General features: G+C 60.7%; 1 protein-coding gene across 1 annotated transcript; it reads left to right on the top strand.

The window, feature by feature from the left end:
• The first annotated feature begins 7,417 nt into the window (after positions 1 to 7,417).
• Positions 7,418 to 24,539, top strand: RBM38 (RNA binding motif protein 38). Its single transcript, XM_037811855.1, has 4 exons — positions 7,418 to 7,807; positions 8,522 to 8,645; positions 9,015 to 9,069; positions 22,717 to 24,539. Exons 1-4 carry the CDS (start codon positions 7,571 to 7,573, stop codon positions 23,018 to 23,020), a joined length of 720 nt encoding a protein of 239 aa, XP_037667783.1. The 5' UTR covers positions 7,418 to 7,570; the 3' UTR covers positions 23,021 to 24,539.
• The last annotated feature ends 2,727 nt before the right edge of the window (positions 24,540 to 27,266 follow it).

Consider the following 27,266-nt stretch of genomic DNA (forward strand, 5'->3'; position numbering starts at 1 on the left):
GCCCAGAAAGGAGGAATTCCGATCTGGGGTCCACAGCCCACCACCAGCCCGCCACCCCACCACTCCCACAGAGGCCAGGGGCCAAACGGGGTTTATGAACTTGACGGGAGAAAAAGATCTTTCTCATCACTGACCAGAGTCTGACGAGGTAGACTCAGCCGCGGGCAAAGGCAGCAAACGGCTGTACCCTTAGCAGCACCCGCAACCCCGGGGCCACGAGATGTTCCAGATGTCCCACAGCACATCACGCGTGGCAAAGCCCCGAGGCCGAGCCTTGCTTGCCAGCACATCCACGTGCGGGATTATTAGGCTCCCCACTAGGTCTTGTTATTTAACACCTTCATAAAGAAACACACACATTTATTTTTTAATATTTTAACTACTGTATTTTAGTGTTTTCCTTTGTAATTCTAAGAATTTTATTTGAGCTCTTTAAACTTTTTTATTGTGGTAACATACATGCAACTCAAAATTTCCCATGTTAACCCTTTTCAAGGAGACAGATCAGTGGTCTTAATTACATTCTCAACATCCATTCACCAAAGCTTTTTCACCCCTCAGGATTTTGTTTTTAAGTTTTTAAAATCATTACTCTGAGAAGGGGTCCGGAGCCTCACGGGGCTGTGCAGGGGTCTGTGGCCCCCACAGAGTGACGAGCCCTGGAAGGAGGGATGGGGTTTAGTGAGGGCGGCCTGGGGGAGGGGCTGGGGCGGGGCTGGGCAGGAGCCTCTCAGACAAATAACCTTGGAACTTTGTCCCTCAGGTGCTGAGGAGCCCCCGAAGGAGCAGGTGTGGGAAGGACAACGTGGTTCCCACCCATGCACCTCACCAGAGGCAGCTTGGGGTGGGGGGACAGGTGTGTGCCAGGTGAGAAATGAGAACTGCGGGGGCTGATGCTGCCTGAGTGTCTGCTTGGTATCAGGAGGAGCTCAGCACCCTGCGGCTGTGGGTGCTACTCATTTACGAGAACCCATAAGGACCACCTCACACCCACGAGGGTGGCTATTACTTTAAAAAGAAAAAAAAAGGAAATAAGCGTCAGCAAGAATGTAGAGAAATAGGAGTGTGGCTGGGGGGAATGTAAAATGGTACAACCCTTTTGGAAAACAGTTCAGCTGTTCCATAGAAAGTTAAACATGGAATAACCACGTGACCTGGCAAATCCACTCATAGGTACATTTCCCAAAGAATTGGAAGCAGGGACTCAGACATGTCCTTGTACACGGATGTTCACGGCAGCATTTTTTACAACAGCCAAAGGGCGGAGGCAACCCAGGATGAAAAGATGCACAAAGTGTGCTCTATCCACGCAATGGAATATTACTCAGCCGTAAAGGGAGTGAAGTTCTGATCCAGGCGACCGCATGGGTGGACCTTAAAGGCCTCATGTTGAGTGAAGGAAGCCAGACCCAAAAGGACAGACACTGTTTGATTCCACTTACAGGAACACTCTAGAATAAGCAAATTCATACAAAGAAAGTAGATTAGTGGGTACCAGGGGCTGGGCAGGCAGGCGGTGAGGAGAGTTATTGCTGAATGGGCGCAGTTTGTTAGGGGGGATGGAAAAGCTTTGGTAATGGATGGTGGTGATGGCAGCACAACATTGTAAATGTAATTAACACTGCTGAATGGTGTACTTGAAAGTGGTTAAAATGAGAAATCTATGTTTTATATCTATTACCACAATAAAAATAAAATAAAATAAAACCTGCGAGGAAGCTGTGGTTACTCCTTGGCCCATTTTATAGCCGAGCAAACTGAGGTCCAGAGAGCTGGCGGCTGGCGAGGACCCAGACGCAGGGCTGCCCAGGCTCGTTCGGCCTGCTGTGTGCGCTTGGCATGCTGTCTCGCCACTGCCACAGCGCTGCCCGCTGAAGAAGGGACAGTGAATTTTACTACCCTACGAGGCCAGTCAGGAAGCAGTGGATGGATGGGCCACTCTGCAAAGCTTGAAACCGTGGGGTCCAGTCTGGGCTCGGCCTCTGTCTGAAAGTCTTCCAGCCCAGCGTCTCCCGTGCTGCTCCTTTCCATCTGTTGCACTGATGGTCCGTGTCAAGACTCGTCAGGGGCTCAGGTTTGGGTTCGGGTTGGTGCAGTCGACCCACAAGCTCCCACTCTGCAGTCTGGCTCCTTCGAGACAGAAGATTTGAATCTACAGAACCCTGAGCTGCTCATGTCTCTGTTCAGATAAGCCGGCTTCCGGGATCCCGCCACATGCCCAATCTCAGTCTTCTGGAATTCATACATTCATGCAATGCATATTTATTGAGGGTTTTCTGTGAGCCGGGTGCTGGGAACACAGCAGCGAACAAAGCAGACCCAACCCCTTGTCCTCCTGTAGTAGGGGAGATGGACAAGCAAGAGAGAAGAGAGTATTTGCATGAGATAAGGCAGGCAGGGATAGGAGCTTCGGAGGCAAAGCACACCCGGGACTGATGTTAGAGGAGAGTCACAGATGAAGTTCCGCATCCTAGGCCATGGGAGCACCCAAATGCCAAACCACGGCTGCTCCGAATGCCAGGGAAGGCTGTGCTCCAGGGACGTGGGCAGAGAATGGAAGATTTGAACCGACGGGGGTTAGTGAGGCCACTGGAGCCACAGCCAGACAGCGCCTGTGAGATGCAGGTGGGGGTGAAGGGGTCCCCGAGGCTGGCCGCTCACTGAGCAGAGGGCCCAGGGCAGGCTCCAGTCTATTCTGCGTGTGGATTGGGCAGGAGAGGGCAGGATTGGTCATAAACTGGAGATGGCTTCGTGGAAGGGCTCTAGCTGCACCCCAGCTTTCCCAGCTGAGAGGGGAAGTCAGAGAGGCACAGCGTTGGTTCCCAAAGCTGGATCCAGGAATGCCCACGAGGAGTCCAGGTGCCCCTCCTGGGGCTCTGAAGGCGGTTCCGAGAGCTACGGGTCCCACCGCCGTGTGGCTCCATCTGTTCCAGCCTCTGTCCTGCTCACCGCTCCAACTGGGGAGACAGCCCCATATCCAGCATGTTCTCTCCTCCTCCCCAGACAATGTCCGGTGTTTCTGAGAGGACAGTCCCTGTGGGGACAGCGACAAGGGCAGAGAGGTGGGACTGCCCCCCAGCCACCTCCTCGGTGAGCTGTGCCAGGCAGGGGTGGGCAGCGGGCGCTGGGACAGGCCTTCTCCAGCCAGGTCCAGGGAATGGTGAGCCTGGGAAAGCCCGCAGGGGAGGAGAGGTGACACGAATGGCCGGCAGCAGCGGTTAACGGGCACTCACCTGCCCAGGCTCAGCCTACGGCTCTCTCTTGCACGATGGAGAGAACTTCAAGGAGGTAGCCCCAGCCCAAGGTCACACCAATGCAGCCCAGATCCAGCCCTGGCCTTCCCCCCAAGCCCCCCGCTCACACCAACTGAGGAGGAAAGACTGTTTCCAGGCCATGCTAGACCCTTCAGAGGGGCTCATCAAACTGCAGCTGCATCATTTGGGGCTGCTTTTCGCTGGCCTTATGGAAAAGCCAGTTCACGGTGGCTTCACAACAGGTGTGTGGTTGTTGGTGTTGGTTTTTGCACACAATTTCTCAACCTTAGCACTACTGACATTTTGGGCTAGATAAATCCTTTTTGTGGGGCCGTCCTGTGCATTGTAGGATGTTTGTCAGCATCGCTGGCCCCCACCCACTAGATGCCAGGAGCACTCACTCCCTCCAGTAGTGATAATCAAGAATGTCTCGAGACATTGCCAAATGCCCCAAGTTTAGTGGCATCAGGGTCAGTGTCTGTGAGACCCCTGGGTTTTGCCTCATGGTCATAAGATGGCTGCCACAGCTCCAGACACCTCTTCCAAATTCAGGGCAGGAAGAATAGTGTCTCCTTTAGCAGACAAATGGGAGCTTTCAGAGGCCCAAAACCCTTCTATGTAGTTCTCACTGGCCAGAACTGGATGCTGTGACTTGGCTCTGCTGCAAGGGAGGCTGGGAAAATGACTATTTTTCCAACCTCTTTAGTGAAAGTGGAAAAAGGAGAAGAGGGTGGGAGTAGCTGCTGGGTCAGCCAGCCACGATGCTCACCACCATCCTGGGACTTTTATGAAAAGGGCCCCTATTAACCGTCAAGTCTGATGTCCATGTCTAACCTACTCAGGGCAGGACACAGGAGACACCCAAAAAACAGGAGAGGAAAAGCATGCCACTTCACCAGGGCTGCACCAGAAGTGTTTAAAAGCTGAGACCTCCTGGACCCAGGAATGTCTTCAGAAATTTGGTTTGCCTGGAAATCCCATTTATATATCTCAGGTCTCTTGCTTCTCAGAAGTTCAATCACCTCTTCACTCCTTCCCTCCCTCATTCATTCACACTTACCCAGCCTTCCTAGGTGCCCAGGACACGATTTCCCATCACCCAGGAAGTCAGGTGAGCCACTGTGAGAAAGGGAAGCCAACAGCTTCGCACGTCCCATGTCCTGCAATGACCAGAGTGCAAGCATGGCCGAGACCTGGTTGCCACCCGCTGACCCAGGAGTTGGGTGCTATTGGTTGTCCGCATTTTACAGAAGTGGTTGTTCAGGACTGGGCCCACAAGGACTGGGCCCACAAGACCAGGCCCAGCCCCATGTCTCCTCTGCCTTCCCTTGGGACAGCCACGCTGCAGAGGACAGGAGGACGGAGGGGTGTAGGTTGAGTGGTGGCAGCTGTGACAGCCTCCGTCACCTTGCCTGCACACGCTGTTCCCTGTAAGGTTTTCTCATCTGCCCTCCCCAATTCCCAGAGGCCGACCCTGACCCTAAAGAACAAGCTGCCACTCTTGGCCCTCTCCTCTGCCCCTCTCCTTTGTCCCTTCTCAGCACTTGCCTGGAGAAAATTATATAAAAATAAATATAATGCTCATTGCCTTTCTACCCCTCCTGACATGTGAGCTCCCTGGGGACGTCTGTCTCTTTCTCTGCCGTGCCTGGGGCCTCAAGCCCGCCTGGCATCTGACGGCACTTAATAAGGACGCACTGGGTGAAAAGCCCACTCTCAGGCGGGGATTTGGCGCCACGTGGGGAGGCGGCGCGGGAGGGGGGCTGCCGATGCCGAAACGCGAGGGGCCCGGGCGTGGACGAACGAAGGGGTGAAGGGTCCAGCATCCGGGCGTTGGCTTTCTAAGACACTGATGTTCCCCGTGCCCTTCCAGGCCCGCACCGCAGCCGCGGGTGCCTGCGCGCCAGGGGCGCCCGCACGCCCGCGCTCCCCTCCGGCACTTACCCTTCTTCTGACCCGCGCCCACGCCCAGGGCGGCGCCCACACGTGCCCCGCAGCCGCGCTCTCTAGGGCGCACCTCCGTGCACGGCGGCCCCGAGGGCGGGGCGGGCCCGGGCGGCGCTGCGTCTTGCAGGCCGGAGCCGGGGCCGTCGGTGTGGCCACGGCTGAGGACGGCCGACGAGAGGCCCTGTGTGTCACAGAAGGGGAGACTGAGGCCCGGCGACGGGACCCAGCTTGCCCAAGATCACACAGCGGGGGAGCGGGGAGCGGCCGCCTTCCATACCCTCTAGGCCGCGAAGAAGGGCCACCGGCTGGTCGGAAGCGCCCCCTCCCCCCTCGGCCATTGTGCATTCACTCAACAAACACTCTCCGATTGCCATCTGCTCGCGAGGCAAACCTCCCAGGGCCTGTTCTCATGGCTGCCACCTTGGGGCCGGAGAGAGTGACCTTAAACAAGCAGGCGTATGGGGTACGGGGCAGTGAGAAAAGCCAAGTACAGAGAAGGAAAGGAAATGAAGCAGGACCGGGGAGAGCATGACCGTGTGGGGTGCTATTTCAAACAGAGTAGTCAGGAAAATCCCCTCGGGGAGGTGTCACTTCAGCATACACCTGAAGGGAGCATTCAGAGATCTGAGGGAGAAGCCTGGGCAGTGGGGAGGCAAGTATAAAGCCCGAGGGCAGGAGCGTGCCTGAGGAACCACGTGGGGGCAGAGGGAGGGGCTGAGGTCAGAGAGAAAAGCAGGGAATGGGGATAGGGGTGGGGGTGTCCCTGGAGAGCTTGCTAGGCATCGGGGCTGCATCCTCAGGGTGAGGGGGCTGTGGTGATGGGTTGGGGGAGGGAGGGAGTGAACTTCGCTGGCTGCTGGGGAGCATGGCTCAGAAAGTCAAGGGGGCCGAGAAGGGCCAAGTTAAGAGTCACCCAGGCAAAGAAGGTTCTGGATACAGCTAAACCTACTCCCAAACATAACCAAGTCACTCTGCCTGCCTAACTTGCCCTCCCTCTCTGCCCTTGGACACCATTCCAGCCCGCGCAGGCTTCCGGCACCTGTATCCCTAGAGGATGCCGCAGTGTTTGGGGCCAGGAGTGAGCTTAGAGCTGTAATTCCCCAACTGCCCAGGGGGCTCACAGGAGCAGTGCCCGAGGTGGGAGGGGGAAGGCCCCAACAGCCCTCTTCTGCAAGGTGGTGTCACCCACGGGTGGTGGTGTGGCCTTCGTGGACAAGCGCAGTCACACGGCCGCCCAGCTCAGAAGGGCCCCACGTCTGGTTTACTGCTCTGCTGACCTCCTCAACTTCTTAATAGCTTTGAACGAGCAGCCCCACATTTGCATTTTGCACGGGAGCTGCACATTCTGTCGTGGGTCCTGAACCAGGTGAAGTCCACAGAGGCCCCGGATGGGCCCTGCTTGTACAGCTGGGGATGGGGATGCTGAGGGAACTGGGATCTGCCCTCTGCTTGCTTTTCCCCCCAAGACTCACCCACAGATGGAGGAGTTTCCCTGAACCCAGTGGAGGAGGGGATGGACTTTTGAACAGCCCAGAATTATTTCCTCTGCCCACCGTACTTCCTCAGAAGGGCCTCCAGGACCACTCTGCCCCCACTCTACCGCAGCACCCTGATTTAGCTCCTTCCGGATTGTACATTGCATATTTACTTCCTGGCTTATTCAGAGAAGCTCGCCGGGCTAGGGACTGCATTCTGGGCATCCCATAGCCCCAGCCCCTAGGGGACCCGGTGCAACCCAGGGCCCTGATAAATAACTGTAGCAAAAATTATATTTATCTATAACACAGAAACCATTTTAACTTTTAATGTAGTACGTTTTTGAACCCTAAGTGGCCCTGGAGCAAAGAATTTCTCAATCAACATGATGCTAAAAACCGTTTACACTGAATTCACTAGACTATGCACCCTGAGATGGCAGGGACCTAACCTGTTAGGTTCCCAGTGCCTGGAACAGGGTTGGCGCGTAGTAGGCGCCCAGTAAAGAAAGAAACATCTGCGACGGCCGCCCCAGGCCGTGACCCGACCCTCCCCACGCCCACGGCTTTTCCCCGCCCCAGGACTCCCCGCTGCGCGCCCGGGCGCGGCTGGGAGGGACCAGGACTACACTTCCCGGCGGCCCCCGGGCGCTCGGGCGGGGCCGGAGTCAGGGGGCGGGGCCGGGGCGGGGCCGACTACAAAGCCCGAGGGGCGGGCGGCCCCACGCAGAGTCCCCGCGGCGTCGGCCCTGGAGCGCACCGACCGCGGCGTCCCCGGCGGAGCGGCCGCGACTGGACGGGCCGGGCGGCTGGACGGGCGCCCCCGGGCTGCCCGCCGCCCCCCATGAGCGCAGCCCCGCGCGGCCCGGGTCCGTAGGCGGCGGGGCGCCCCCCATGCTGCTGCAGCCCGCGGCGTGCGCCCCGAGCGCGGGCTTCCCGCGGCCGCCGGCCGCCCCCGGCGCCATGCACGGCTCGCAGAAGGACACCACGTTCACCAAGATCTTCGTGGGCGGCCTGCCCTACCACACCACCGACGCCTCGCTGCGGAAGTACTTCGAGGGCTTCGGGGACATCGAGGAGGCCGTGGTTATCACCGACCGCCAGACGGGCAAGTCCCGCGGCTACGGCTTCGTAAGTGGCCCCGCGGCCCGGCCCGCACCCCGCCCCGCGCCTTATCGCTGCCCCCGGCCGCCGAGTCCACCCGCGGGCGCGCGCCCGGCCGCCCCCGGCTCCCCGGGCCGCCTGCCCTGCTCCGGGTTCCCGGCCCGCCTCGCCCAACGGCCCCCGGCCCCCTGTGGAAGGGAAGGGAGACCCGCTGCGTCCGGTTGGAACTCCTGGTTTTGTGGAGGGGTTTTGGAGGACAGACGGCCGCTCTCGGGGTGTCCTGGGGCAACAGGCCAGTGAGGCCCAGGGCTCCACCCAGGGGGGCTTTGTAGCCCTCTACCCCCCAACCCCAAATTCCGCACCAGCCGCCCGGAACAAACTAAGTAAAAGCGGCTTGAAGATGCGTCTTTTATTTCCCTTCCAACCCCAGTGCCCCTAAACTGGTGCCGTGAGGACACTCGGGGCCCCCACTAGTGGGCGGGGCATGCTGGTGTCGCCTCCCTCAAGTTGGGGTTCGGGTTTGCCCCGTCCCCAGGGAATTGTTTCCGCCCTTGGAGGGCACTGGTATCCCCGCTCTTGAACTTGGAGGGGAGGGGCTGGACTTGGGGGGGCCTTGGCCCCCCGCCCCGCCTCAGGAGCGCCCCCTGGGGGAGGGGGTGCGCGGCGCTTGCACAGCCCTCTGCCTGCCTCCGCTCCCCCTTGCGGCCAGGGAACCCCCTGACACCGTCTGTGCTCCCCCAGGTGACCATGGCCGAGCGGGCGGCCGCCGAGCGGGCGTGCAAAGACCCCAACCCCATCATCGACGGCCGCAAGGCCAACGTGAACCTGGCCTACCTGGGCGCCAAGCCGCGGAGCCTGCAGACGGGTGAGAGCCTGGTTTCCATGTTCAGCCTCGGCATCTGTTGGGTGGAGACAGGCCCCTCCGGCCCCCGCAAGCGGCAGCCAGCTCTCGTGTGTCCACAGAGTGGTCACGGGGCGGCAGGGAGGGCTCCAGGACCCAGGTTGTCCTCCAGGCCCAGCTCAGAGGGCAGACAGGCTCCTGCCCTTGGGTCACTCAGCCCACTCGGGCAGTGTGCTTTTGGGGTTCCTCTGGGGCGGGGCTGGGAGGGGAGAGGAAGCTGGTATGCCCTTTGGATTTGAGGTGGTGGATCTTTGGCCCTGTCTCCCCGATGTGTGGGCCCACCCTGGAAACCAGCCGTCTCCCCACTGAGCGCCTGACTGTTCCCCATTCCAGGCTTTGCTATCGGTGTGCAGCAGCTACACCCCGCCTTGATCCAGCGGACCTACGGGTAAGCAGCCACGGCTGACTGGGGTTGGGGTGGTCCTTGGAGAAGCAAACCCCGGGCTTCCCGGTTCTCCTGGCGTGGGCACCTTTCATTCCAAGGGGGCTCACTCCTGGGGCCTCCAACTCCAAAACATTGGTTGTGCCCTTCACAGCTGTCTTTCCGTGTCTGAAAACTGTCACTTTCCCTGACTTTTCAGATCCGTGATGGCGCTTTGGGGGTGGGGGAGGACAAGCCAGGGAGAACTGAGGGAAGGCAGAATGCGTTTCTCAATCCTTGGCACGGTGCCCACACAATGGAGAGTGGGGGGAGAACATGAACTCCGGAGCCAGCCTGCCTGGGCTCAGGCCCCGGCTTCCCACTTACTCGTCATCTGACCTCAGGCAACTTCCACAGCTGCTCCGTGCCTCAGTTTCCTCATCCGTAAAATGGGGCTGGCAGTAGGGCCTCTGAATTGCTGTGAGTGAGGGCCTGGGGCAGGTGAGCACCCTGGAAGTGCTTGCTGATGATTTTAGCAACTGGTAGGCTGGGCCCTTTTGGGGTGCCCCTCTAACCAGCCAGGTCACTGCCAAGTGGGGTCTGATGTTCGCGAAGCTGCAGCAGGTCAGACGTGATCAAGACCAGATACCACCCAACCCAAGGGGGCCTGGCCTGTGGGCCTTTTGTCTGAAGGGCTTTGGGGTAGCTTGCCCCACCCCTCCTCTGTCAGGACCTCTTTGCCATTTTTTTTAAACATCTAAAAATATCTGGCAGCTGCCTGGGGAAGGACACACTTCAGGGGCACAAATGAGCCCCCTACCCCGCCCCGGCCTTGTTTCCTAGCTCCATGGAGGATGCTGGCTGTTTGTACCATCGCAGGGAGAACATCAGTGGGGTTGGGAGGTTGTTTCTCCTGGAGGGTGGGAGGACAGTTATGAAACAGGCTGCCCCTTTTAGAACTTCTGGGTGAGCTCCTCATAAGCAGTTGAAATTGAAATCCAGGCTCTGGATTTTTTGCCTCAAGTGCATGTGTAAATGCAGATACGTGTCATAGAGGGGTGGACAGCTGGTGGGACAATTGGCCACTGGGGCAGTGTAGACCTAACACAACTTAGAGTTGGGGTGAGGGGCCTGGGGGAGGCAGGGAGAGCTGTGGGGGGTCCGGCTCACAGGTGTGACTGAGGGGGGTGTGGTCAGCCAGACTGAGAAATTGTGCTGTGCCCACTTTGTTGGGTGTCCCTGCTCCCACGGGCAGCGACCGTGTCTCCACAGTGATGTCTGTGTGGACTGCCGGGCAGGTGTGGTGGGAAGGGCAGCCGTCTGCTGGGGGAGCCGGCTGTGGCCCAGGCCCTCCCAGCCTGGGTGGGTGGCAGGCAGCTCGGTCCCCATGTCTGGGCTCCTGTGGCCTCCTGGGACAGAGCTTGGGGGCAGCTGGGAGCAGGTGGCTCTGTGGATCCCTCTTGCCCTGGGATCTGTTCCTTAAATGCCCGGAGCAGTCTGGGAAGGTGTTTGGGGATACCCCAGCTTCTGTCTTCACTCTAAGCTCTTTCTCCTTGGGGTGTGGCCTGCACAAGGTGGGTGCTTCTCCAGCAGTGGGTCTTCCTTTTCTGAAGCCCAGGCTGTCTCATCTGTGCCTAGCGGGGCTTGGGGATCAGGGGTGCCCTCGAGCGCCTGCAGCCCTTTCCTGCCTAAAATGTGACAGCAGCCTCTCCGCCCAGGGCCACCTTGGTCACTTGGTCTCTGGATTCCACTGTCCTGGGGTTGTGTCCAGACCCTCCACTAGGTCCATCTTGGCAAGTCCCACCCCTTCCTGTGCCTGCAGGTTTCTTGTCTGAAAAGCGGGGTGATAACCATTTAAAGCAGGACCCAGGGCCTGGGGCTGGGTGCCCTGTGCTTCATACACATTCTCTCCTATTCTCACGACAAATCTCAGGTCGGGACTGACATTAACTCCACTTTATAGACGGGGAGACTGAGATGGGGCACGAACCCTGGTGGGTTGTTGGGGGGTGGGAGTGGGGGTGCACCCTGGTCTTTGCCCTCGCAGTCCTGGAGCTCTGTGAGGGTCACCCCGCATGAGGGCAGTTGAGCTGGCCGCAGACCTCACCGCGCTTGCTCCCTCTGACTGCGGGTGACAGTGCTTTGTAACTAAAGCCCCAGGCCTGCATTTAATACCCACGGTGAGGGAGAGGCCTCAGACTCCCATTTGTGGGTTGCCAAGGGGCGGGGTCCCAGACAGGGACGAGGTCTCGGGGACTGTGCAGCTCTTCGGCACCGTGCCGCTTCCCACCGCAGCCCTCCTGGAACCCAGGTGGCAGAGGGTCTCCAGGGTGGCTGCGGGCCGGGTCCCCTGGAACAGCTCCCTGCTCCCAGCACCCTCCGCCTGCCAGGCCGGAGACCTGGACCATCCGGGTCCGTTTTGTCTTTGCAAACAGTCGGCCCCATCTGCCGGCCTGACTCAGCGGTCTCCGCCAGCCGGGGGCCTGCAGCGGCCAGGGCAAGGTGGGAGCCGCCAGCTGGGTGGCGCAAGGTGCAAACCCGTTAACCCCTCTCCTGCCCCCGATTTTGTGGGCCTGGTGACATGCCTGTAACACTTCTAAAGACCCGCAGCCCGGAGTCCTCGCAGCATCTTCCTCCAGCTGGGTCATAAACACTGGTCCAATTTAGAAAGATTCCGCAGAGAACTTTTATGCTTCATGTTATTTGCCTGGATCCCCCTGCCTTGATCTTTTTAGCCTTTTAAGTGGAGTGGGGTCTTCCAGGACCTCACTCAGCTGGCCATTTCCGTCACATAACTATTTATAGGCCGAGGTCTGGGATTGGGAGAAGCCTTCCTTGGCAGACGACAAACTGGCTCATGCCAGGCCCTGAGCCCTGTTTGGAAATCACAGAGGACAACAAAGACAGCCATGACTGCCCAGCGGGGTGTCTCTTTGCTGACTGGGGGGACCAGTCTTACCAGGCGGGGTGGCAGGAGAGGGGTCAGAGCCATTTGGAGAGGCCACACATCCGGGAGCGGGTGGGTCTGGCCTGGAAGGGGCTCTTGGTGTCAAGGGTGTGTGGCCACAGCCGGGCCCAATGCTCCCAGTTCGTCCTGGGCCTGGCGCACTTGGAACCCCCCTTAGGTTCAAGTCGATGGGCTAGTAGCTTCTTTGGGGTGCATGCCCCCTCCCTGTTCTTCAGGTGGTCTTGTTGTGGGCTCAACACTTATTCGCTGCAAGCCCCTGCCCTGTGCTTAGTGAAGGGCTAGGCCTTGGGGTGCTAAGATGATGGGATGGGGGGGTGTCCCGGCTCTTGAGGGGAGGAGCCTTCAGGCTGAGGGCTGACCCTGGGGTGGGCCCGAGTTTGAGGCCAGGCCCAGCCCTTCTGTGGCCTCCGTCTCCCCATCTGCATAGTGGGCACTGTGACAGCCCATCAAGGCCCACGGGAAGGGCTTGGATGTGTTGGCCACGTACGTGTCGGCAGCCCTGTGACATGGTCTGTTGACCCATCTGCAGGACAGAAGCGTGGAGCAATGGAGAAACCTGCCTGAGCTCATGCCTTGGGGGTGAGGGACCCTAGTTGGAGGCCCTGTGTTCCCCATCCCCCGCCTGAGACCCCCATGCCCCTCCCCATCATTGCTCCTCCCACTGGCCCATGTGGAAGCTCTTCGACTGGCCAGAGCCTCAGACCCCTGAAACTGATGACGGCCATGGGACCCTCCTCGGGGAAAGGCATGTGTCCACCCCTCTTGGTGTGTAGTTCAGAGACCCCTGCACCCTTCTGTGGCAGGTCCTCGGCGCCTGAGTGGAGACGCGCTGCCCTGGCCATCCCAGGCTGCGGGCGTGTGCACACACCCGGGTGCGAGCAGAGCTCATCGCTCTCCCCCAGGCTGGGAAGGAAGGGCTGATGGGAGGAGAGCGGTTCCCCATGGGCACACGGGGCGGGGAGAGCACCAAGAGGCTGCTCCCCAAATTAGTTGTTCATTCAGCGAGTATTTATTGAGCACCTGCCGCATGGGGAATGAGAAAGGCATGGTCCCAGTGTCAGCCCTCACCTTCCAGCGGCGCGTCCCTGTGCGCGAGGGAGGGCCTGATGGCGGCACCACCCAGGACGGTGGCGGGTGAGGGCCTCCGTGGGGGCGGGGCAGCGCTGCACTTGGATCCGGATGGTTTGATCTGAGTGTGGGTGTGTAATGCCGGCAGCCCCCGAAAGTGAGCACATGCAGAAAACGGTGGAATCCACCCCAGGCCTGTGCTCGCCTGGTGGTGTCGGGCCCGTGCCTGCTGCCCGGGTCTGCACGGTGCTGGCTGAGGGAGGCCGCCGGGGGGACACCGGGCCGTGGCTGCACGGACCTCGCGGGCCTCGGCTTGCAGATCCTTGCAGTCTGTAATGACTCCAGAATAGAAAGTAGAAAGCTGGGGAAGGGGCTAGAGAGTGATGGTAGGAGTGGGTGATGTTGGCACAGTTGGGGAAGGTCTCCGAGGACGGAGGGACAAGCTCCCCAGCCCCGTGGCTACCTGGGGCGCAGCCTCTTGGCCCCGTGGCTACCTGGGGCGCAGCCTCTTGGCCCCGTGGCTACCTGGGGAGCAGCGCCCGGCCCAGGGAATGTGACGTGCATGGGCGAGAGGCCATGGGCTGGGGGAGCGCGATGGGGGAGCGGCAGGAAATGAGGTCAGAGCTGAAGGCCAGGGTTGGGAGGAAGCTGGCGCCGTCTCCCCTCTGGCGTCCCATGGCTTGTTTTTACTCTCGGGGCACCTCTCGGTGGCAGCCAGGCTGCTCCCCCACCACGGCTTCCTGTCGGACAGCTCATCTGGAGCGGGCTGTGGGTTGGCGCCGCCGTCCCCCTGGCAGGCGGGGGTGGCGGGTAACGGCCTGGAGAGGCCCCGGCCCACCTGTTGTTTGTCGGCGTCGGCTTTAACTGAAACCAGCCTTTGGGGCAGTGTCTCAGGTTCCTTTCCAAGGATGGGTGCCTTGATGGGCCCTCGCCCTGGCAGGAAGCCCTCAAGCTCTGGGTCCAGGCCTTAGCCTCCCCATGGCGGGGATGGGTGCCCACACATGTGTCCGTTACCCCCGGCATACCTCAGGGTGGGCCAGGCCTGGGCCTTTGTGCTGCTATGGACCCCTGTTCTTGCCACTTTTCTTCTTTGAGCTTCAGTTTCCCCACCTGCCAGGTGGATGTGACGAGTGCTGTCAGAGGACGAAGGGACCCCCGGGGGACCCCCTGATTCTTCCTCTTTGGGTAGAAGAGGGGAAGCTGTGCAGTCACTCAGCCATTTCCACCAGAGTGTCCTTGCACAGATAATGTGCCAGGCCAGGGACACCAGGGCAGAAAGGGGCCTGGGTCCCAGCTGGTACCTGCAGAGCCTCCTGCGGTGGGGGCGGACAGCAGCCGAGAACGGAAGCCAGTGACGCCTCAGATGGTGACAGGAGACGCAGAGGAAGGGGGAGCGGTGCAGGCTGGGGCAGTGGCTCTGCGGGGGGCCGGACTGCACCTCCCGAGTGGCACCACAGGGAGGCCACCTGAGGACAGGGAGGAGGCAGGACCTGGGGGCTGGGGGCTGGAGGGTGGCCGCAGCTCAGCAGCCTCCAGTGCCAGGTGGCGCCTGGTTCTTCTGCTGAGCAGCGAGGACCAGGGTGGGCTCGGACCGTTCAAGGTCCCCTGAGGTAACCTGGATGTGGGGGCAGCGGCCGGGGCCGTGGTGAGAAGGCAGTGGGTTCTGGAGGTATGTCTGCTAGACTGTGAAGGAAAGAGGAGTGCTGGAAAGTTCCAGAACTCAGCGTAAGCAAACAGGAGGTTGGATTCACTGAGTGCAATGAAGAGGCTGTTGGGGAACAGCTCAGGAGTTGGGATTTAGACCAGTTAGGGTTGAGGTTCTGTATCCTCCTGCCAGAAAGAGCATTTTACCTACTTGCTGCTGCCACCTGCCCCCACCCCCGTCCCCCATCCCCCATCCCCCATCCCCCAACAGGCCTGCCCGGCTTTTCCGACCGGGCAGCAGAGAGCCCCTGTGTCCCCAGCCGTGGGGGTTCCTGGGAGACCCCTCTGGCTGTGGCCTGCTCTCCCGCCTGCCCTGGGCAGACAATGCCGGGGCCCCCCCACAGCCCGTGCAGTCCTGGGTGCGCTGCCAACTGCAGCCACCCTGTGCTCTCCTGGGGCCTCTGTCTCCGGCAGCTGCCATGTCATCTTCCAGCCAGCGCCCCAAAAGTAAGACAGCTCATTTGCCTTTTTTGTTTTTATTTTCAGTGGTGTCTTAGCTTTCAGGAAACGGGGAACTGATTTACGTTTTGCCGTGAGTCTTGCTTTGTGCTGGGCAGTGTCTGGCCGTCTGTGTCCTAGATGCTGTTGGCGGGGGCTCTTGTCAGCAGTCCCCCTCGGCCTCCCTGGGGAGCTCTCCGAGAACTTAACCTGCTTTCTTCCTGGGGGCTGCAACTTGTGGGTCTGGAAGCATCCAGGGACCCCGGTGGAGGCCCCTTGGGCATATGGCATCCCCATTTACAGTTGGGGAAACTAAGGCCAGAGAGGGCTGAGTGATGTGTCCACATGGCTGATGGCCAGGTCCCAACTTGGAGTTCTTGTCCCTGGAACCCTGCCTGTCTACTTGGGCCGAGTCAGCCGGCGTGGAGCCCTGGGTGTGTCAGGGTGAGGACAGCACGGCTTGTCGGACTGTGCCTGGGCAGGGCCCCTCTCGAGCCCCAAGCCGGGGCTGGGCTTCCAGGGTCCCTTGGCCTCCCCTGAGCTATAGTGAGGGGGCACTGGTGTCAGCTCACTGCAGGCTCACCCCACGGGAGGATCCAGCCTTTTCAGCCTTAACAGTGTCCTGCAGCAGCTCCTCCATGAGTTGGGGGTTTCGGGTTGCCCAGGCCCTGGCGCTGGACGGAAGTGGAGAATTCCCCAAGTTATCCCTCCCTGGTCACCTGCACCCAGCGCCCTGCCTGGCCTTGGGTGGAAGGTGGACGGGCTGCCTGCTGGGCCCCACCCCACCAGCCCCTGAGTTTTCCCTCTCCCCTTTGCTGCGTTTTCCACAAGTGGTAGAATTAATTATTCTGGAAAGCAGATTAACGTTCTGCACTAATGTCCTGGATCTCGGTGGAGGGAAACCCCAGGTTTCTGAAGAAAAGGAGATGTGGAAATAAAGAAGGGCACTATTTAGATGGTTCTAGAGAAACAGAGCCCCTGAGGAAGGATGGAGGAGTCCGGGTGTTAGACTGGGCTCCTGCAGAGGGCACGGGAGCCCTGGGGGTCGGCAGGATACAGCCTCAGACCCCTCCGTGACCCCAGGTGTACAAGTGGCCCTTCCCCGGGGAGGGCTGAGGGCTGAGTTCAGAGCGGCCCTGAGTGCAGGGAGGGCGAGTCCCCTCGCCGGAGGGTGCAGGCAGACATTGGCCAGCCAGGGCTGAGCCCCATGGGTGCTGGGTCACCCACCCTTTGGGCGCTGACCCTCAGTGCCTGGCCGTTCTGGGTGCCTGGTCCAGTTCTCCCACCAGGGCCCATTGGCAGTGCCCACTGGGGCCAGGGCGGTGCTGTTGTGGGGCAAGGCCTCGGCCCACCACCGGGCGGAACTGTCCCCACCCTCCTGGACCGTGTTCAGTCCTCAGAGGAGCCTGGGGGGCAGCGGCAGTCTGTGTTCTGGAGGCAAAGACGGAGGCTGCCAGGCAAACAGCAGGTGCCAGAGCTGAGCTGGTGGCCCTGCCTCCTCTGCAGGGTGCCCTGGGGTCTCCCCAGCTGTGGACCTGCCAAGCAGGACACTGCCAGCCCCTTCCCACTAGCCAGGACCGCCTGGGGCTGCGTGGCTTCCTCTGCCTTCTGGGGAGCTGTGACTCCTGCCGCAGGACTCTCTGTGGTGCCATTGCTGCCCAGGACCCTGCGGGGCAGACACGTGCCGGGTAGACAGGACTGAGTGCCTACCTCCCAGCACTTACCTTCTCATGTGGAAGTTTCAGACTGGGAGAAGGAAACAAAGCTGGGCCAGGGTGGGTCTTCCAGGGATGGCCCCTGAGGGCTGCACCGTGAGTTGTGGAGAGAAGCTGCAGGCCGAAGCCACAGTGAGTGCAGAGGCCCCATGCTGGGGAGGAGCTCATCGAGGCTGGGGGCAGGAGGGAGCCAGGGTGGGTGGTGGGGGCCGTGGGTTTGGAGAGACAGCTCAAAGCCGGATCATTTGCCACTGGGGCAGTTTGGGTTTGAGTCTGGGGGTAGTGAGAGGCTGCTGTGGGTTTTTGTCCTGGGAGAACATTTTCTTACATTTTGAAGCAGGGCCCTCTGGCTGCTGGGTGGGTGCTGGGGCCAGGGAGGCAGCAGGGAGGCCTGGGGGAAACTGAGGCGTCCTGGCGGGAGGGATGGAGGCCCGGCCTGGGGCAGGTGGTGATGGAGAAGAGAAGGAATTGGTGAACTGATGTGGAGCTGATGTGGAGAACTTCACTGATCTGAGGGTGGCAGTGGCTGGCAGGGAGGGAGAGGCAGGTGGTGCCCAGGGGTCACCTGGTGGGTCTTTAGTGAGCCAGGGAGGGCGGGAGGGCCCCCAGAGGCTCCTGCTGTGGCAGGTGGGTGGGCAGACATGTGGGCAAGCCTGGGCGGGGAGCAGTGTCCCCAGGGCCTGGTGGGTGGGGGCGGCTTGGGGGTGCCAGGCTTGTCCCCCACTCAGAGGCCCGAAGATCAGGCACGTGGGGTCCAGCAGCCTGTCCTCTCTGAGCCTGCAGCTTGCTGACCTTCAGGTCTGCTGGGTTCTCTTTCTCGCCTGAGAGCTCTGTGGGTTCCCCTCTGTGTCTGTGTGTCTGGGTGTCCGTCCGCCTTTCTAACAAACGGTGCTGGAGCAAGTGGCCTTGCACAGGCCCCCTGGCTTCCCCCACAGGCCCCTGGCATGTGGGCAGCTGGGAGATGAATTCCCTGCGTCAGCCTTTTGCTTTGTGGTTTGCGGGGCCGGGCTGCAGGGTTCTCAACCTCAGCAAGTTGCTCGATTGTTCTCTGTTGTGGGGCCGCCCCGCATGCTGGAGATGGAGCTGCAGCCTGGGCCCCTGACCCCGAGATGCCAGAGCGCTCTCCCCATGTGCCACCCAGAAGGCCCCAGCCCTTGCCCCTCGGCCCCTGGGGGTGAGTTGTGCCCGTTGGGAACCACTGCGCTAGTGGAGGTTCTCACTGCAAGCCCCTGGAGGGCAGCCTCAGTCAGACCTTTTTCACAGCTGAGGAAATGGAGACACAGTTGTGTCCTTTGCCCAAGGGCTGAGCCCAGACTCAAACCCCGGATACGGAGAGAACCTGCCCAGAGCCCAGGCCTCTTGGTAAAAGCTGCTGCCCTGCCCTCCCCCTGCCTGGCTGGGCTGTGAGCGGAGCTGTCATCGGGCTCGGTCCCCAGAAGCGGATGTCCAGGGGCCTCGGGGTCACAGCCCTCAAACCTGGCCCAGGGTCCCAGCACGGCCCCCCATCCCCACGCCCTGGCAGCCCTGGGCCCCCTTCCTCTGCTCAACTCTGTCTCTCTTTCATGTTTCTCTGTCTCTCCCTTTCTCTTTCTCTGATTGTCTCTCTTTGTTGGGCTGTCACTTTGTCTGTCTGTCTGTCTCCATGTCTGTCCCCTCTGAATCTCCACTCTTTCATCACTGGAATGGCGGCTATAACGGTTCCCGCCGGGCGGGATTCTCAGGAGGAGAGTGGGTGGGTCTGAGCCTGGGCTCGGGGTTTCCCTACATTCGGATGTGTTTGCCAAGTGTGGGGCTGGGCACAGCACTGAGAACCCAGCAAGCTGGGTCCAGTCTGCACGTGAGCCTGGGGCCTTGGCCTGCTTTGCCGGCCTCCTTCTAAGGAAGGGGGTGTCCGCTGTGCTCTCTGGGCCTGTGGCAGACCCCACCTTGACAGGCTGGAGCCCCGGGGGAGGACCGGCAGGGCTTTCCGGCACCCTTCGACCTCAACCCATGTTCTTGTTCTTTCTTTGGGCCTTTTGGGTGGCAGAATCCGAGCTGCTACCCCTCAATCCCTTCCTTTCATTGTGAGCATGCCTGGGGGGTGGGGACACGGGTCCGGGCTCTGTAGCTGCCCTGAGTCCCTTGAGTGGAGCCGCCAGAGGATGGAGGGTCTGGGAGCGGGGAGGGCAGCCCCCCCACTCACGTGCTAACTGAGGTGGCGCTCCCCTCTGGGCTGTGTCCTGACCTCCAGGCCTTCCTGAGGCCCGAGCTGGCCCCTAAGGAGGGAGGACAGAGCCCATGGGCCCAGCTCGCGCCCTGGCCAGTCCTCTCAGCAGCTGCTGGACCCCTGGCGCCATCCAGGGTCCTGGGATGGGCAGCGGGAGGGCGGAGGCAGATGGACGTGGGTGCCCACTCCTACCCCTCGCTGTGTGACTGGACAAGTCACTCAGCCCTCTCTGAGCCTGTTTCCTTCTCTGGGAAATGGGGTAACATTTTAAGCCTATTTTACGACTGCAGAAATGCTTTTTTTGTGAGGGAATTTTGGTGTACAGAGTGGCGTGGGGTAGAGTGCTCAGGGGGTACTGAGATGGATACGGACGTCGTGTTACCCGCACAGCCCCTTACCATCCTCCTCGAGGCCGGCTCCTCGGTGGCTGAGGCAGAGCTTTGGGTTCCTGATGGCACCAAGTAGGAACCTGCTAGAAACTTCAGGTGCTGCTGCCTGGAGCCCTCGAGTCAGGTGTGTCAGAAAGCTGTCAGCGCCCCCAGGCCCTGTGTTCTCTGTGAGGCCCCTGGTCTGGGCAGCCCTTCGCAAATGAGGTGTGCGTCTGAGTCCCTGGGGCTTGCAAAATGCAGGTTCCTGGGCCCTGTGTGATTTTGCGGTCTGTAGTGGAGCCCCATTTTCAATACCTTTGGGGTTACCTGAGGCACGGGCACCACTGCCCGTGTTTGGAGAGATCTGGGCTCAAAACTTTCTCGCCTAAAACTAAGGAATGTTCCCAAGGTTCCGAGTGCTGTGTGGGGGGAGTCCCGTGGTTAGGGGTGCAGTGATGGCAAGACAGGCTTCCAGTATCTGTGCTCACTCCTCTCCCGGGGAGGCCTTCAGGGCCCAGGGAGGGGACCTTGGAGGGGTGTGCAGAGAGAAGTGACTTGGTGCCCCCTTCCTGCTCCCCAAACATGGATGTTTGTTCCTGCTTGGCCTTTTCTTTGCTGTTCCCTGAGCCTGGAACACTGTTCCCCATCCTCTGGTCTTGGTGCCGTCGTCCCCTCCTCCAAGAGGCTTTCCCTGACTCCCCCACCAGTTGTTCTCTCTCTGCTCTGCCTTCCCGGGAGCTACCGCTCCCTGTTTGTTGACCGCTGTGCTTTTTCTGCCTCTCGTGTCCTGGAATCTGAGCCTGGCGAGGCAGGGGCCGTGCGGGCGGCTCACGTATCCTGGTGCAGAACGGTGCAAGCACATTTGGGCTTAGGTAAGTACAGAGCACTGCACGGCTCAGGAGGCAGAGTGGGATTCGAACACAGGCCTGGCCCTGTTCCAGGTTCTAGTTCCCCACCCTGGGGGGCAGCACAGGGGAGGGGAGGAGGTGCCGCCACCCCCATCGCAAGCCTGCTTCCTGGCAGAGGCCTCCCCGGCCTCGTGACAAACAGCCCAGAAGGTCGCCCGCGTGGGGTTGCAGGCGAGCACTGCTGGTGCCAGCTTGGGCGTGTTGCCATGGCAACCCCCGGGGTGGCTGCGGGGGGAAGTGAACAGCAGGGTGAGGGTGACGTGGGGCCGGGTCTCCTGGCCAGGGTTGCTGGCAGGAACCCCTGAGGCAGGGGGCCAGTGTGGCCCAGTCTCCCCACTGCCTCTCTGGGGGTGCTGCCGGGCCCATGGGAACCAGGGCCGGTCCGGCCCGGCCTTGCATGTGGGCCTCCTGCATCCCCACCAGCCCTTCCCAGCCCCCTCCTCCCACAAAGCTTCACTCTTGGCTCAGGATTTGTTCCTTTTGTATAATTTTTTGTTGTGGCAAAATACACCAAACATAAAATCTACCGTTTTAAACCACTGTAAAGTGTACAATTCATTAAACATATTCACTGAGTTGTGTAATCATCACCCCAAAAAGAAACCCCATGCCCACTGGCAGTCACCCCAGCCCCCTTCTCCAGTCTGCCTTCTCTCCGAATGGATTTGCCTATTCTGGACATTTCCTAGAAATGGAGTCATGTGAAATGTGTTTCTTTCTCTCGGTGTGTTTTCACAGTTCATCCGTGCTGTGGTACGTGCCAGAACTTCATTCTTTTTTTATGGTTGAATAATACTCATTGTTGAGGATAGACCATGTTTTGTTCATCCGTTCGTCTGCTGATGGACACTTGGGTTGCTTCCACTTTTTGGCTGTGGAGGGAATGTTTTATTTTTCTTTCAAGGCAGACCCTCCTTGGCGTGGGGGCAGGGCTGGGATGCTGGGTCCGACTGCCCGGGTGCGGGGGGACACCAAAGTTCTCAGGTGGCACCTTGCATGGCTCAGGCCGGTGGGCAGGTGTGAGAGCGGAAGGCACCCAGCCTGGGCTGACACTGAGCAGTTTCCGCCGGGCGTCGGACTCCCTCCTGCGCTGGGTGCTGAGGCCACAGGCCCAGGGCCGCCCGCGGCTGGGGGCAGAGCAGACCCAGGCTCAGGCAGCTGGGACCCAGCACCCTTGGACTGACCTGCCTCCCCAGACAGCTTCCTCAATCCTCAGTTTCCCCATTGGCGAGGCAGGGAGCTCATCCCTGCCCTGGGGGGCTGGGGGGGCGGCCCACCCAGTGCCTGGCCACAGTAAGCGGGCTGTCTGGGCCCACATCCTGGTCTCTCTGCCTCTTCAGCTGTGAGGTCTCAGGCAGGTTCCCCGACCCCACTGAGCCCAGTTTTCCCATTTGTGAAATGGGAATAATAAAGTGACAGCCAGCCTCCTGGGGTGGTGGTGACGGTCTGATGGGTCTCCACTTTGCAGTGGTAAAGGCAGCGTGGCCCTGGCACATTGGCTTTACTTCCACACCGTAACTCCACCTTCCGTTCCATCACTCGTGCATTCCTTCACTCCGCACGTATTCTTTGCGCTCCTCCTGTGTGCCAGGGTCTGCTGTGAGTGAAACAAAAAGTCCAGGAGGAGCTGAGGCCATAGTTGGTGGGGACAGACCACTGCTTGGCCATGGTGTATTTCGTTGTTGATCACTTGGCGAGTGCTGGGAGCATAAGCAGGGAAGGGCAGGGCCAGGGCCAGCGTCACCATCACTGAGCCCGATGTGGGGCTGCGGCCTTGGAAGGCCCAGGCTGGGTCTACAGCTCCTCTCTCACCATCTTGAAATTCTTGATGACCTTTTGAAACAGGAGGCCCTGCTTTTCCTTTTGCACTGGCCTGCCACATCGTGTGGATGTTCTCTGGGGGATGGATGGGTGTGGGGTGTCAGGAGGGGCGCAATCAGGGAAGGTCTCATGGAGGAGACTTTTTTAATAGACTCTGCTTTTTAGAGCAGGTTAGGTTTACAGAAAAATAGGGCAGAAAGCCCCACTCTGGGGGGAAGGAGATGTTTGAACTCGGGCTTTAGGGAGGGGAGAGGAGCCGTGCGGGGATGTGGGTGGCCGTGGGGGGTGGGTCGCGCACTCCAGGGAGCGGAGTGGCCTGTGCAAAGGCCCTGGGGCAGCGGCGTGGCTGGTGTAGCCAGGGACCCGCTGTTGCCGTAATCGTGGTCGCTGTTTCTGGACTCCAGCTTTTGGGGATCATCGGCTCCCCCCAGCCCCACTCTTTCTGACCGCCCTGACCCCTCTCTGTTTGGCCCCACAGGCTGACCCCGCACTACATCTACCCGCAAGCCATCGTCCAGCCCAGCGTGGTGATCCCGGCCACCCCCATCCCCTCGCTCTCCTCCCCCTACATCGAGTTCACCCCGGCCAGCCCTGCCTATGCCCAGTTCCCGCCGGCCACCTACGACCAGTACCCATACGCGGCCTCACCCACCTCTGCCACCAGCTTCGTGGGCTATGGCTACCCAGCCGCCGTGCCCCAGGCCCTCTCGGCTGCGGCCCCCACGGGCACTGCCTTCGTGCAGTACCAGCCGCAGCAGCTGCAGCCTGACAGGATGCAGTGAGGGGCGCGTGGTGGCAGGCAGACGCCAGGCTCCGGGGGCACAGACAACGAGCCGGGCCACCCCAGCCCCTGTGCCACCCAAGACCCCGCAGCACCCGTCCGCAAGAAGGCCCCAGAGACTGTTGCTCCTGAAATCTAGGGCCCATCCTGTCGTGAGGGAGGGCTGCAACAAAAAGGAACGGCTGAAGAGCAATGTAAAGACGCAGCCCTCGGCAGTGCCTCCCTGACCTTCCTGCCTCCTCGCAGCACTTCAGGTACCCGCGGCCTGGCCCCGGCCTCCTCCGCACGGTGTCCTCATGGGCCCTTCCCGGGTCCCAGCCCCGCTCTGGGCTCTGCACAAACTTTGTCATGTTCAGAGGTGCCTTACTCAAGGGAAACCTAAGAAAGAGAAGTCCACTGACTATTTATTGTAACTACTCGAGCCGCACAAGTTGGTTGCCGCTGTCAGATGCCATGCGGGTCACACACTCTGTTGATCTGTCATGTTCTAAGTTATTGCACTGGGCGGCTGCTCCGGACCCCCCAGACCCCCGGGGGCAGCAGGGCCACTGGCCTCTAGGGGAGGCCCATGTTCCTTTCAGTCGAAGCACTGCAACTTTTTTTCTTGTAATTGTTTTGCTATTAAGATGATTTCAGAATTTCAGTATACTTCTTAAGCGGAGACTCCCGCCACCATGAATCCAAAACCTATTTTTGAATTTGAGAGATTCACTTTTGTTGATGCCCAAGGCGACAACCACAGTATTTCTGTATGAGACGGAGTCCGTTGGCGCAAGCGCCCAGGGCCCCTGGGGGCCGGGCCTGAGGCCCCACGTGTCCCGGCCAGGGACGCAGCTGTCTCCCTGGTGATGCCCGCCTCAGTGGGAGCAAGGTGTGCCCGCCCTGCAGACAGGACGCTGCTCCCCAGGTTCACCACTGGGGCTCGTCCCCCTCCTCACTCTGCCCTCTCTGCCCTCAGCCACCACTGTGGGAGGGTGGGGGGGGGTCTGTGGCGTGCGTGCCGGCTGGGGGGCCGGGCTCCGTGGCCAGCAGGTAGGGTTCGCTGGGCGAGGCTGTGTGTGGAGGCCGTGGGGCCCAGGCCCGCTGCCCTCTCTTGCTGCCTGCCTGGGCTGGCCCGAGCTGCGCTGGAGCACACAGCCCTGCCCGGGGCTCAGTCCTGGCATTGGAGAGCAGTTCTAACACCCCGTGCTGGGCTGCAGTAGGGGGCTTTGAGGGGCTGGGGGGGGCCCCGCCCCGACCTAGAGGGGGAGCGGAGGGAGGGTGGCCTCGTCTGGGCCACAGGCAGGGTACGTGGGGGCAGCTCAGCTCGGCCCTGGGGAGGGCAGGTGGTGGTGGCTGGGAACGTTCCTTCAGACCTACCTCAGGGGGCACGGGGAGGCCTCAGGGAGCGGACGCGCCCACGCTTTGTGGCACGCCCGGTACAGAGTCAAGCCCCAGGAAGTAAAGGTAGCTAAGATTATAATGATATTTTTATTAGAATGTTCTGATTATATAAATAAAACTTGTTTTCTTTAAAGAAAGGTTGGTCTGTAGTTTTTTCTCAGCGCAGGAGCCTGCGACTCCACACCCGTCCTCCCCCAGCAGTTGTGGCTGAAGCCTCTTCAGGTTCCCATTCAAAGTCTTCTCCGTCCCGCCCCGGGCCCCTGGCTCCTGACCCACCGCTGCGCCCCGAGCACCTCCTGGGCACTGGCCTCGGCGCTGGCTGCTGGGCATCCAGAGGGCCAGACAAGGACCCATGATCTGTCCCCTCCCATTACCACCCCCTGGCTCCCTCACCCCCCGTAGTCAGGTTTACCAGCACCCCCAGTGCCCTGACCTGGGGCGGTGGGAGGCTTCCAGGGGAGTCCCGTTCGGGCCAAGCGCCCACTCCCTGCCAGCTCAACCGCTTGAGGGGGCGTCTGCCAGGAGTCCTGCTCCGTGGGACAGACGGACCAGCCCGCCACATCGAGGGTCCCCAGTCGGTGGCTCAGGCCCCCATCAGGACAGACCATTCGATGCCCACGGGGAGCCAGGTGAGAGCTGGGCAGAGGGGCTGTCATTGCTGCCACCACCCTTTGCCTCTCTTGGGCCTTCGGGGCAGAGGTGGCCCAGGGGCTCCGGCTGCCTCGGAGGGGGGCCTGGGACACAGCCCTTGCCTGGGGATTGCCCTCGCCCATCCTGCAAGGGTTTAGAAGCACAGAAGTGAAAACTGGACTTAAAGTTACCCGTGAGTGTTCTCAAAATTGGGCAAGAAGGGGTCCCTAGGGAGTTGTGGTTATGCAGAGTGGGCTTCAGGGTACCTGTTCAGGACCTCAAGGGCTAGAGGAGACGTGACCTTGGGCAAGGCATGGCACGTCCCTGAGCCTCAGTTAGAAAGGGGAGTCTCGTTCTAAGGCTGGGGAGATCATGGGGACTTCCCAGAGGAGGTGTTCAAGATGGAGGCAGGTTAACTCATTCCTTCAATTGCTTGCTTCTCCATCCATCCCTAGAAATGTTGTGTGCCAGGTGACATGCAAAACACTTGGGATGGCTGTGAACAAAACACCCCAGCCCTGCCCTTTTGAGTTCATTACTCGGGGAGAGACCCGATAAACAAGTGAATAGCCTGATTTCAGATTCTGACTCACCCTGTGCAAGCCCCAGGTGATGTAGGATGACGGGTCCAGGCAGGGGGCAGCCAGTGCAAGAACCCAAGGTAGAATGGGTTTAACCCTTTCACGGAACAAGGCCGAATTGGTGAGAAGGAGTGAGGGAAAGCAGTGGGAGATGCGGTCAGGGAAGGGCTGGGGCTGGAGCTGGAGCCATGTCCTGCTGTGGAGGCCACACGGTGTGCTCGATGCTGTTGTGGGGAGACCCAGGGAGCTGTGGGGTGTCCGAGGGGGCCCCTGAACCTGCAGGCCAGAGGAGGGAGGGGGCAGAGGTAGAACTGAGGGACGGGCTGGGGAGGAGGCCTGCTGAGTAGGGGCTCAGGGGTCAGTGGGCTTGGCTCACTTGGGGCCAATGGCTTGTCCTCCTTGGTCCCCTAACCAGATGCTGCCTGTCCCCTCCCCTCCCTCACCTCCACTCGGTGGGTGGCCGCAGCCAGGACATGAGAAGCCGAGCTCGACTCCTCTCTTTCCCTTGCCCTCACATCCAACTTGTCAGCAGGCCCAGAAGCTTCTGCCTCCTAAGCCTGCCTGACATCTGCCCTTTTTCACTCCCTGCTCTGCCCCCAGCCCGTCCGGTTACCCTCATCTCCTGCCGCCTGGACCCTCGCAGTGGCTTCCTGGCTGCTTCTGCCCTTGCCCCCTGCACTCTGTACTCTGCATGCAGCCAGAGGGATCCTGTCCCTGCCCCCTGCCCAGAACCCTCCGTGGCTCCCTGTGGTCCTCCAGTAAAAGCCAAGGCTGTCTCTGTGGCCTCCGTGGCCACCCTGACCGCATCACCCCTACCTGCCTCTCGCTTGGCTCCGGTCACCCTGACCTCCTCGCGCCTCCTCCAGGCATGTGGGGCAGAGCCCAGCCTCGGCCTTCTCACATGTTGTTTCCTCTGCCAAGAAGCCCTGACTCTCCCACAGAACCCCTCCTGCAGCTCTTAGCTCGAAAGCCTCAGGAAGTCTGCCTTGACCCTAGGTCTAGGCCGGGCTGCAGAGCTGTTCCTTCAGTCTGTAACCGCGCACTCGTCTGCTGCCTCGTTGGCCCCTGCTCCCTGACCCCTTTGGGATGTCAACTCCAGGGGGACAGGGGCCGCCTGTCTGTTTCCCACTGTGTCCCCACATCCAGCACAGTGCCGGGCAAGCAGCAGGCACTCAGCGAACAGCTCAGTGGGGAAACCGAGGCTCGGCCCAACAGTCTGAACTTGATTCAGCCGGTGGCAGATGAGCGTCAGGGATTTCCGGTGGACGAAGCCTAGTGTCACCAGCTGGACTCCAGGAGCAGCCGGCCAGCCCGAGCATGCTGGGCAGATGTGAGCCGGGGGCTAGGAGCCTCCTGAGCACAAGGTGGGGACAGAGTCCAGGGGCTCTGCCATTTCTGCATGGACAAGACAGAGGGATGGAATCTCCCGCCCGCCCGGGGAGAAGAGCCGTCAGGCAGGTGAGGGGCAGGGGGGCAGCGGGGCCACTTGCAGCACCACAAAGCCCAGAGCTGTCTCACTCTGCAGGGAGGCGACAGGACCTGCCTGGGGCCACGGCCAGAAAGTGGGGGGAGCGGCTCTGGTCTGACCCCAGAGCCCACCAGCGGCTCCCCACGGTGGCCTTGGCTTTGAAGCACGACAGGGTCGCACTGGTG

Source organism: Choloepus didactylus, chromosome 19, assembly GCF_015220235.1.
Source record: "Choloepus didactylus isolate mChoDid1 chromosome 19, mChoDid1.pri, whole genome shotgun sequence".
Lineage (NCBI taxonomy): Eukaryota > Metazoa > Chordata > Mammalia > Pilosa > Megalonychidae > Choloepus > Choloepus didactylus.